The sequence below is a fragment of the Lepidochelys olivacea genome, assembly GCF_965140295.1.
Source record: "Lepidochelys olivacea isolate rLepOli2 genome assembly, chromosome: 7".
In the NCBI taxonomy this organism is placed as follows: Eukaryota; Metazoa; Chordata; order Testudines; family Cheloniidae; genus Lepidochelys; species Lepidochelys olivacea.
The window spans coordinates 96906643-96919132 of NC_140417.1; the positions used below are offsets into that span (position 1 = coordinate 96906643).

At 41.5% G+C, this 12490-nt stretch overlaps 1 protein-coding gene across 1 annotated transcript in view; it reads right to left on the reverse strand.

The window, feature by feature from the left end:
• The window catches only part of ADGRA1 (adhesion G protein-coupled receptor A1), a 464598-nt gene extending 452867 nt beyond the window's left edge, over positions 1-11731 (reverse strand). The window contains exon 1 of the mRNA XM_084634535.1: positions 11352-11731. Within this exon, the coding sequence (XP_084490661.1) occupies positions 11352-11572 (221 nt within the window). The 5' untranslated portion in view covers positions 11573-11731. The remainder of the gene's footprint in view (positions 1-11351) is intronic.
• Positions 11732-12490: the final 759 nt, after the last annotated feature.

The window sequence follows — 12490 nt, forward strand, 5'->3', positions numbered from 1 at the left end:
TTACAATTCCGGTCTATGAAACAAACATTGAAGCACCTATTTTGAATTGGAATTGGTTCATCTTTACATAAAAAACGCTATTTATAAGAGGGTCACCTCTGCTACCTTGATTCTGTGGTTCCTTCTTTTTACAGCAAACTCCTCACTAGCCAGGGAGAACCATGAAGGTCCATATCCTAGTAGGCCTGGAGGCCCTAGGCCATCAAAGTTTTTCAAAGCTATAATGCTGCATTAACAATGAAGAGAATCACAGTGGGCTTGATTCTCAGTTATGCTGAGTCCTCTCTACATTGCCAGAAGGGCCTGAGTGTAATGGGGAATTCAAGACAGTATATTGAGAACTCTGGAAAGTAAAATACAGCCAACCCCAAAGCCTCAGGATTTACCAAGGGGCAGCTTTTTAAAAAGAAAAAAAGGTTTAAAAAGGACACTCTTATTTATGTGCTACCTGACAGCAAGAGCTAAATTTTATCAGACCCTGAGGTAAATCTCAGAGTTTTTTCATAGTTTTTTATAATAAGACTGCCAGCATACAGCAACAAATCCCAGAAGTCTTCTCCTGCCTGTGTTTTGTTACTGACAGAACAGTTTATATAGTGGACATAATCTTATCTGAAAAAGAATAAGTCCAATTTAATACAGACAAGTAACTATCACCAATGTTATTAAACTATAATAAAAACATCAGAAGTGGAGCAATGGCATGAAGTACATTCACTATTTGGAGATAAATCTCTCAGCTCAGTTTCAGGCATGAGAACAAAGTAGGAACTACTGAAAAGGAGAACAGTAGCATGTTACCTCGAAATCAAAAAACAAAGTGAATATTCTCTATACTAAGAAAAGAGAGAGAGTGTGTATCAGAGAGAGAGAGAGAGAGAAAAAATCAGAAGAGCAAGAAAGTGTTTGAGAAACCTACAACTCCGCATTAACTCCCAAGAACTTGAAAGTAAATTTATGAAACACTATCTTGGCCAATGAAATAAAGGTTGGTCCAGTATGACTAGGGAAGCAGATAGCTAGCAGACTATTTTATGTATTTCTAATGCTGTAGAATTACTCATCAGGGACAATGAAAATGAAGGAGAGCTAAGATATCAAGTGGCAGTTGTACACAAAATTAGAGACAGAAAGCATGCTTGAAAACTTTCACTGCTGGTTTAATTCTGAATGTCAAGTCAGTACAGGTGAATCTCAGGTGTACATGAGAGAAACAAGTAAGCCTCACAAATACTTCTTAGGAGTTGTTAGAGCAGAATAGCTGTCTTAGTGGAGAAAATCTGCCCTTTTAGCTTCCAGATTTATGCCACAAAACAGCTGTGTATAATAGAAACAGGGCAAAACACAGTCTGAGGAAAGAAGGATGGATTATCTGGAACAGGGCCGGTTTGAGCAGCTGTGACAAGGCCTCTGCAGAAGAAAACAGTGTTATGTCTACAGAAGTTTTACTCAGGAAGCTGCTGGGTCCTTCTGTGGAGGGATGGAGGCAGCCACAGAGAAGTGTTCTTTCTAGAAAGGGAGAAAACAAAGGGAGCAGAGTGACTGGAGAAACCACTACATGTGTCACAGGATAGGAAGGGGACAGGGAAGGAGTAGAACAGCCCTAAATTGCAGTTTTTTCACAAGATGGGAGGCAGGAAGCATAGTGGCCTCAGAGCTGCTGCTCCTTTAAGAAGAGGGAGCAATGTGCAGAGTGTCCTGGCAGAAGGGGAAGCAGCAGAGCCCTACAAAGAGATACTCGAAGCAGAAATGATTGATCTGATTGGGGAGGGCAGAATTGATAAGAGCATAATTGACTGAGGGGAGGGAAGATGTGACAATGGAAATCAAATATGCATAGCTTTGGGGGGAGGTATTTCGCTTGGGATAGTAGGTATAAGTTTTGGAGGCCCAGATTTTCACTCTCTCTCCAGATCACATGAAAATTGTGTGTACAAGCTGTGCCTCATGACCAGCGAAGACACTCAGCCCCTAACTATCCCCATCTGTACATTTTTATAGTTTGATCACTCTTGAAAAACATGTGTAAGATACTAAGATTTCCAGCAATGCTGTAAATCTGTCAATGTTACTTCTGAGAGTCACTTTCATCACCTGCTTTTTAGGGAAAAGTTCCCTTTCAGTAGCTGGAAAAAGATACTATGATCCCCAAGAGGCATGAACTCCTAGAGCCTCTTTTAAGGAGAACTTCCACATGCATAAAAGTTACCGACGAGAGCTGGAATAAGAGATATAACCAGTTGGTGGGCAGGACTTCAGCTAGTGACCAAGGGTGGGATCCACAAAGGTACTTAGGTACCTAACTCCCATTTTTAGGCACCACTGCAATTCACAAAACTCCCACTTGACTGCCACCTAACACTGTAGGAGCCTAAACTCATTTGGCATCTAAGTTTTTTCCTCTGGGCATGCACACTGCCACCTCATTCTAGGTGCCTGAATACCTATCCCCTGCCTGAGCCCATGCACTACTGCCTCATGCTAGGTGTCCAGACATCTCCTGCCTAAGCCACAGAGTGTTTCACAAACTAGAAAGATAGGAGTTCAGCTAGCCAAGTTGTATGTGTGGGCCCAGTCCAGTACGTGATCTCTGAGTATGCCTACCCTATTGGGGCCCTCAGGCAAGTTCACACAAAGACAGCTGTGTGCACGGAGAGAGAAAACCTCCCTTGTAATCTTTAGCCCTAGTGAATAGGGTACTCAGCCAGGATGTGGGAAATCCCCGTTCTAGTTCCCTCTCCTACTGAGAAGGAGAAAGGATTTGAACAGGGATCTTCCAACTCTCATGGGAATGCCCTAACCTCTTGGCTATAGAGTCATTCTTTCTCTCTCTCTGGCCCAGTTAATATTGTTTAATTAAAGTGGAACAACCTCAAGAGGAGAGATTGGAGGTGCCCACATCAGAATATTCTATAGCCCAGTGGTTAGCGCTCTCACCTGAGAGGTAGGAGACTCCTGCTCAAATCCCTTCTACCCTCAGGTAGAATACTTGACCTGTGAGTCTTTCACATCCTGGGTGAGGACCCTATCCACCAAGCTATACATTAGACAGGAGATCCTCCCTCCTCCCCCCCCAGCTCTTTTGACTAGGATTCCACATGCAACTCAGGCAGCTGAGCACCTATGTTCCCTTACTTCATGGATCACTAACAGAGCTAGGCTCCCCCATGGAGCCCAAACTTAGGTGCCTATCTTTGAGAGAGGGGTAGTCCATAGCCCTCACCCCTCTGGCTGAAGTCTCCCATTAGCTATCCTAGGCAGCTTCCCACCTAGCATGCTGGCTTTGTGGACTGAAAGCTAAGGCACCTCTCTCTCTCTCTCTCTCCATTCATTGTATAGAGAGCCTAAGCCTCTAATTCAGGCTTTGTGGATTGCAAAGGCATTCCTATGATTTTCTAGGCCCCTAAAAGTTTGGCATTATTAGGCTCCACATTGCAATGCCTCCTTCCCTTTGTGAATCCCACCCCCAGTTACTGACTGCTTTAGAACTGCCAATGATCCAAACATAGGGCCCTACCCAGGCACAACAGATGAGGGTACATGCACTTGACACACAATTTGATTTTTTTGCCGCGTATATCCTTTGGGCATTAAAAATAAATCTGTGCAGCACATATTGGCCTAACATAGCAAAACATGCAGTGGCATTTATCAAATCTCTTCTAGCTTGACAATCAACTAAGGTCAATAATGGATCAACTGGCAAATTATCCCATATGGCAGAAACCTATATATGAGGGAGCAAATTTGCAACATAACACTTTACCTAGGTCTATCTTCCCTGTTAAAGAGATATACATATATGTTTACATATACCTATTTTTCCTAAGCAATCTTAAGTCTTTTGTCCCTCTGGAAAGAGTCTACCCCAAAATTAGAAAGCCAGCGATATGCAAGTTGCCTAGTCTCGGATATATATTCCATGTTGTTAGTGAAATGACCAAATAGATAAGTGATCCAAATAATAATAGATTGCAAAGATTGCAGTCCTGGGCCTCTAAAGAGTCACCTGTCTAGAAGAACAGGGATAGAACGTTTAGGCTGTGGAATTGCAATGATCACTTATTATCCTTAGATTAGTCAGAATGAAAAAAGATGAAAAAAAGACCCTATTATATATTTAAGAATGTATTATGAAAAAAAACCAATATAATAGCTCTTCTATTGTTCCTTTGGCATGTAAAACTGGTATCAGCATGGCTAAGTGTCAATTTGAACACCAAAATGTCAGGACTTAGTTATTATATTAGGTACTGCCAAATTAAACAGAGAATTCAGGGCTCCTTCTCCCCTCCCCAGAAATAACCTCACCCAGCATGTCTGTCTAACGGAGAAAATAAAACATTTAAATTCATGGTATTTTGCACTCATTCTGGGTATGTCTAGACCAAGAAAAACAATCAATTTTAGGCTGACCTACAATGCCCTACAAATCTCATCCTGCCTGACATGTCTACTCTCTTTTCCGCTTGTTCCCCATTCACCTCTCCCTGCCACTCACTTCAACTTTCTCATATCTTCTGTCAATTTTCCTTATGCTTGGAATTTCTTTCACCATGGCCGATTGTCCCTCCAACAGATTTTTGGGAGGCTGCATGGTCCAGCACATAGATAGGGAGCCAGAAGATTTGGCTTTCCTCTTCCTGTCTGACAATGATCTGTTGTATGACCATGTGCAAGTCACTTAGCTCTCTTCACCTGAGTTTCCTCACCTGTTTAATAAGGATAATAACTTATCTGTCTTTATATGGTGCCTTATGAATGATCTAGAGATTACAAGTGTTATGCAAGGGCTAAGTATTATTAAAACATTTTTGAAACCCATTCTCAGGAACCCTCTTTTATCATCATTATCTTCTCACCAATAATCTTTTTTTGTTCATCCCTGACTTCCTAAAATATTGTCTTGCATTTGCTAGCCTTGGATAACTTAGATCGTAGGCTCTTAGGGACATGAAATGTGTTTTATACTGTAAAAGTACAGTGCAGTAAAATTTATTTGCTATATAATTTATTAATAACAACCGTTATGAACCACTGCAGCATAGAACAGGAAGAGACAAGACTGGGCATGAAACAAATGAAGTAGATTTTGTTTTGTTTTTTAAAGTATATAAAGCAAGTGCTGATGTGACATAACATTTCAGTAATTTGGAGACAAGGGAAATGGGTTTCAGAGTAACAGCCGTGTTAGTCTGTATTCGCAAAAAGAAAAGGAGTATTTGTGGCACCTTAGAGACTAACCAATTTATTTGAGCATGAGCTTTCGTGAGCTACAGAATTGGTTAATGTTTGCAAAGTGCTTTGAGTATGAAAAAAACTATGTATTATCATTATCACGACAGAGCGTCTCTGAAATTAAATATCTGAGGGGCTCACCACGGCCACTGATCTATGAAAAATGTGAGTCTTCAGCTCAGCACATCCACTGCATTTGTGATAGTTATTTACTAATGGCCAAGTTCTACCTTTAGTGAAATCTGTGTAACCCCATTTAAGACAACAGAGTTGCATAGGGATAACTGAGGGAGAATTTGTCCATAAAAAGGGACTTGGTGTGAGACTAGTGCTGGATTTTCTTTCAAAGGAAAAAGTAAGTTAATCATGTACTACTATCAGAAACAGGTGAATTTTAGTAATATTTTGAAACTATATCACCTTCCAGCCAAGGCTACCAAGGCATTTAATAAATAAAGATTCACAAGCCAACAAGGAAGACTGCATTATCCTCATTTTACAGAACAAAAAAAACAGAGGCACAGACAAGGTAAATGGCTTGTCTCATAAAAAGAAAAAAAAAAATCAGACAGCATCTCTGTGCTAGAGCTGAGAACAGAACCTAGATCTCTTCATGACCTAGAGGTGATTTAACCTTTAGACCACAGTGCTTTGCAATAAACAAGTTGCCTGTGTATATCTGAGGTCAACAGGACCAACTATCATGTTATGCAGCCAACCATCACTGGAATGACTCCAGAGCCACTTAATAGCTCGCAAAGACCTTTCCGATTACGTCTCTACACATTTTTCAATTGCATCAGAGATCCAAATGCAAAACCAAACAGTCTAAGGCATCATAAGGATTTTCATTAACCCACATGCATTATGTAGGTCCACAAGTCAGCGAGGGCTGATCCAGCAGTCCATATTTATCCAAAATTCCCTACTAACATCTAAAAGCAATAACGTGCATCCAAGGAGTGGAAGGTCCTGAATGGATCACCGTAATTCACTTACCAATAAATCTTTACATCTAGAATACCCACTTGTATAGTGAATGGAGATTTTTTTTTATATAAAGGCTGGTCAGTATTTTTGGGCATATGTTTAATTTAAACAAGTAAAATTTAATATATACTCTCTTAACTCTGATAGAACATCTTTTTATGAGACAATGAAACCAATGGTTATTACCCAAAAAGTTGTAATACATCTTGTTTAGTAATATTGTGAGAGTTTGGATGATCAGCTCAAGAGCAAGCTCCTACATCAACCAGAATTTAGAGTGCTCATGAGGGAGAGAGTATCTCATCTGTTGCACACTCTCATGAGCCTGCAGGCACACTCAAGGAATAGCATAGACAGGATCTGAAAGGGCCAGATGGAAGATCAACACAAAGCAAAGTCTTTGTGATTGGAAGAAGGAAGTGTGGAAGCATACTGGAGTGCTCAAAAGGCTCCTGTCCCACTAGGGAAAAGAGTATTATGGAGTGGACAGCCAAAACAAGTTATATGGCAGGCAAATGCTTCCAAGACTTAGATAGACAGGGTCACAGGATGATCTTGTTTGACAACAGCAAAAATATAGAAACCTGAAGGGAAATAAAAAAAAAAAAGATGTGTCTAAACTTTAAGTTAGACACAACAAGAAGAACAATAAAAGATCAGATCATTGGTCCTTGCCTCAAAAAGTGGACAATAACTTAGCCAATTGCAGACCGATCTGCACAGACGTGGAGTAGGATTAGCCTTTTGCTGACCTCTGCGGACACTCAAGAAACATGAGATTGGATTATCCACATCATTAGTTTACATAACTGTCTTGAACACTATTTTGTCCTTTTTATAATCCAGCCAAATGTCTTTATTACCTCCGATGGCAATGAATAAAGTCTCTCTCTCCCTCTCCCTCAAAATAAAAAAAGGAAAAAAAAAAAAAAAAAAACCACCAACCAACCACACCCACCAACATGGTTATAGCAACTTTATTGTCCAGAAGTGAAATATGGGCACTGAGAAAGGCTGAAGAACACCAGACTTGGGGTGTTCAATTCTCATCTCATTTTTCAGCATGAATCTCCTTCTCCATAAGTACACTTTAAAGGCCATTGCCGCAAAAATAAATAAGAATAAAGTATACAAGCAAAATACACAATTTAAGAAAATATAAACAACTACCAAGAAAAGTGAACACATGATATAAAAATCCCATTAAGATCCACTCTAAACACAAACAAATGAAATATGCAAAAAGCAAAATGAAAGAAACGTTACGTTATGTTACTTCTACTCATTGTGGGTCTGCACATCAGTAGATATTCGTATCAATATGGAAATAGCAGATGCCGTAATTTAACACAGCTTTGGAACAACAGTATACTGCTGTAGAAAGACGAAAAGAAATCCCTCTGCTACAGAAGGCACATAAGTCTCTGTTGCAAGTCACTGAGGAGTATCACTGTGGATCGGAACAAACCCATTTCAACAGAAGATACACGCTTACTTTCAAAAGCTATAGTAAAATTAGACAGCCGTTTTATCCAAGTGTTTACAGTTCCTATTTCAAAGGCACCGAGATAAATATTGAATACAGACAGACAAACAGTGCGTCCAAAAAATTTTAACAAAATTTCTTTAAAAAAAAAATTAGGGTGCTACAGCTGACTGATAGCTCATTTTCTTAAATTTTGCTTCTCGTAAAATGCTCTTAATTTGTTGGGGTCACCTGACATTTTATAGTGCAGATATTACTGAATGTAAAGATTTTGAAACCTGTATGAGCCCAGTTAGTGACAATCTCTCCCACCACTCAAACTGAAGATTGGTTAAGAAACCATCCAAAGCCCATTGAAGTCAACGGGAGTCTTAACTTCATATCAGACCCTAAACTACCAAGACATTTAGTAAAATGTATGTCAAATCCTGCCAAGTCTGCCCATCACAACCAACTCCCATAGTTAATCAATTAAAGAAACATTAATACAAACTCTCTTCCCTAACAAAACATACATATTGTGTTAAATTAGTTGATAAACTGCATCACATAGCATGTATGTACATATGTATTTACAAAGTATACAGTATGCACTGTAACTTCATCTTACTGATTTAAGAGATATTTATTACTTCTCGATGGTGGTAAATTTTTCATAACTGCCCACTACGGTTGTCAAAATATTGTAACAATTTGCCTTAGATCTGCCCTTCCAATTAAATAGCACCAAAAAGAAAAAGCAACTATTATTGAATGAAATTATTAAAATCATATGAAATGTTATAATAATTTGCTACACTTGTTTTATTTAATGTTACTGCATCTGCAACACACATTGACCTTTATTCACATCTATATTTCCTAATTGTTAAAGCAATCCAAGATTTTGTATTCCATATGTTATAGCTTTCTCTGTAGGCCAATATAACCGAGTGGAAATAGGCAGCGTGTCTGCAAGCAAATGCTCTTTTACTAGATCTTTTTACACCTCAAATTTTAAGTCTTGTTTTACCTTCAAGCATTAGCTTCTAATTACAGATTTAGTCTCGGAAAAAATGTAATCTCCTTAAACTACATGTAATTTAAAAAGGAGGCATTTAGCAGGCATACAACATTTTATTCACTTAAATAGAAATTTTCCATTTCTTATGCTCAAAATTGCTCTAACACACACATTTAGTTTTGAAGTCAGCAGAAGTTGGTCCAATAACAGATATACCTCACCCACCATGTCTCTCACAGTTTTGATCAGTTAGCTATAAGTAACAAGTTACCTATTAAGATTAAGTGACTTTCATATGTCACTTTCAAAAATGTAGCATAGTGTATTTCTGATACTTGAATAAATGTGTTTGAGTGTCCTCTGAACTATATGGTATTATCTACCTTGAGACTAGTGCCTTAAGTCTTAGATATCAGTGGGCAGCTCCTCATTTTGGAGCTATGACAACTTGCGTCAGCGGAGGATCTGCCTGTATATATTTATTCCTGCACTACCTTCTTTCAATAGTACACTCCTATTTGAAACACTTCAACTGTTAATCCTATATTAAGTATGCTGAGTTAACTTTCTAATACAGTTTAAAAGTATAAATGGTCATAAAAGAAGTGTTTCCAAAAAGTCTGGAGAACTTTTTGCAAATAAATATTTAAATATAAAGCACAAAGGAACACCTTGTAGACATGCACAATTAGAGAGTTTCTAGCAATGTCTTAAGTAATGGAGAAAAGTAGTTAAGTCTGCACAAAATCTTTTTGGAAAGTTAGAATGCTTTATGTTCTTAAAGAAAATTATAAACTGTGAAAGTAACATTGCATTTAGATGGTAGTTATGAACTTATGTTGATTTAATAAAGTTATTCTACCTCAGTTCAGCAAAATTCTTTGAGAAGTGTAGTTATCGTATCTATATATTAAGACGCACAAGCTTCCCAGATGAAAGATCAGCATAATCAGTTTTAGCAAAACCTGAACTGGATCACACTCAGCACATCTGCACATTTACAAGCACAAATTCCCCAGATGTCATAAATTACTATCTTTACCACTTGCCTCCTAAAAGTGTTGACTTAAAGAAAGTGCTGTGAACAGTGGAGATTTTCCCAGCATGAGTTGTCAAATGAACTAAATTCAATTGCATAGGATCAGTTGGATATATGCATCATCTAAAAGGGCAAAATGCCAACAATGTTAATGCTTGGGTCCTGTTATAGGAACATTACTTTAACGTCTCAGTGATAGAGGTACAAAATACCATTAGTTATGTTTACTTACAATGAATATCATATATTCAAGTTCATGTGTGTGCAATAGACAACACTATATTTGTTGCCTATTTCCAAAACACATGCAAGTCAACAATGCACAAATTGTGAGTCATTTCCCCACTACTGGATTACTTAAACAACAAACAGATCTGATGTATTCCAAATAGTATGTATACAACCAAAAATGTATGCAGACAAAAATGTAGACATCGCAGCTTCCAAACTTTAATTAGAGAAGAAAACATCAGTTTCAGATAATTTGTTAAATAACCCTTAAAATGCAGCTCTGCAGTACAGATGGCATGTTTTAATCATCCTTGGGGTTGGAAATTATCCTGTTTCAAGTTTAAAGGTGCATCAGCTGGTCTAATCAGCTTAGCTATCACTAACATTTTCAAAACCACCCTACAAGGTAGTATGCAATTTACATTGTAGTAAATTCTGCTTCCCAAAAACAAACAAAATAACAAGAGTTTTTAAGCTAGAAGTGAAAACAAACTCAAATATTTTTTAAAAGTAGGGCCAGAGTCACATTTGCCCACCCAGGCTGATTAGAGAGACAAAGTGGGTGAGTAATATATATTTAGAGGGCCAACTTCTGTTCTTCTTCAGGTTTCCTCACCCACCTTGTGTCTGTAATAGCCGGGGCCCAACTGGGCTACAGCTACACTGCATACACCCAGTTTGATCTCAGTTTCTACTCCATTTTGACTCTGATTAAGATGTTTGATGTATATTTCATAATTTGTTATGCACACTGAACCATTTCCTCTTTTGGAAGAGAAGTAGCTTTCTTCAAACTTTTACAGAAGGTTTCAGACCGACACTGCACAAACTATTAGTTTATAACGTTTTTCCTAGGTGGGCTTCCTTGGTCCACTACTCTCATTTCTCTCCCAGAAAAGAAATAACACGCTCTTTAGAGTCCAAACTTTCCCCGTCCCCTTCGAAGCTGTGACAGCTATCTGGAAACACCAGGGACTAGATTAGTGTCCATAGTTTGCACCGGGATATGTGCGCGCTTTGGCAGAGGGGATGCATCCCCACCTGGAGTCGGTGAGCAGCTCGGCGAGGTGTTCAGCTCTCACACTTCAACTTCCAGGCGCCCAAAGTGTCCTCCAACTTGGGCTCTCTCCCAGGCACGACCCGCTGCCTCCTGCATTAGCCAGAGGCTTGCCTCTCTTGATCCTAAGTCCAGCCCTGTCCGACCCCCCTCCCGCCGGCCCGGAGAGCAGCAAAGCCAGACCCTTGACAGCTGGGTTTCCTTTCACACGCTCGCCTAGCCAGCTCCATTCACACACCCCCACACCGGCTGTTTATCCGAGGCAGGCTCCACACGTGCCCCCGCAGCCCAGCCGGGCTGTACTTACAGAGACACCGTGCGGCTCGGCAGCAGAGAAGGCTGCAAAGTTTCGACCAACTCCCCGCCGCTGCAGACAACTTTGATGCGGACGGTTTGGCGGCCGGGCCCCTTGGAGCGCTCCGCGGTGCAGAGGCAGCTGTCAACGATGAGGTCCGGGCAGTTCCGGCTGGCCCAGGAGAGCCCCGCCAGCGCGGCCGCCAAGCAGAGGCAGCGGCAGAGCCCGTGCATGGCGGAGGAGCGGACGCCGCGGCTCTGCGCTGCTCATGGCAAGTTCCGCGCACAGCCCGCTGCGAGGGCGGCTCGGTGCCCGCCACGCCTCCTGCACAGACCCGCTGCCGGCCGCGCGGCCCCGGGGTAGGCAGCGGCCCCCGCCCTCGCGGTAGCCTGACCGGGCGGACCCGCGGCCGGTCACGCCCAGCAGGAGCCTCGGCGGCGCCCTCCCGCTCACCGAATAAAACTCCCCCGGGAGGGGAGCGCGCCTCCCACCGCGGCAGAGGGGCGCTCCCACCAGCTGATGTCAGCGCGACCCGCCCCCAGCCAGGCTCCGCCACCGGCCCCGGGCAGCGCCCCCGGGCTGAGAGGGCGAGCCGGGCTGCAGCTCACTCGGTCCGCGCCTGGCGGGGCTCGCTGCCGTCTGGCCCCCACCTCGCAAGGGGTAGGGCCTGGGCTGGTGCTGCACAGGGCGAGCCCCCCCTGGGGCAGTGACAGCGACAGCGTGAGGTTGAGGGGCACCGTGGGAACCCAATTTACAGCCAGCCTACTCCTCCCCCTGTGGGTTTGGAGAGCGGAACTGAGTGGGGAGATGCCATTGGGAGTATCCTGACCATGGGCTTGTGGTTAAGGAATTGGAGGACTCGGCCTTTGGAGATCTGGCTTCATTTCCCAGCTCCGCCACTAATTTCCCTTGCGACTTTTGGCAATTGGCTTCATCTCTCCATGCCTAATTTTCTATCTGTGAAATGGAGAGAATAGTTAATTTTAAGTTAAGTTAGGACAACGTTAGGTTAAATTTAGCTTCATCAGTGTTACCAGCTACGACAACCGCTGTCACAGAAAAGCTTACACCTAAAATAAGTGTTGCTTCATTAGGGCAGTATAGCAAAAATACACAGAAGCTCAAACTATAAGAGACTCTGCAAGATATTA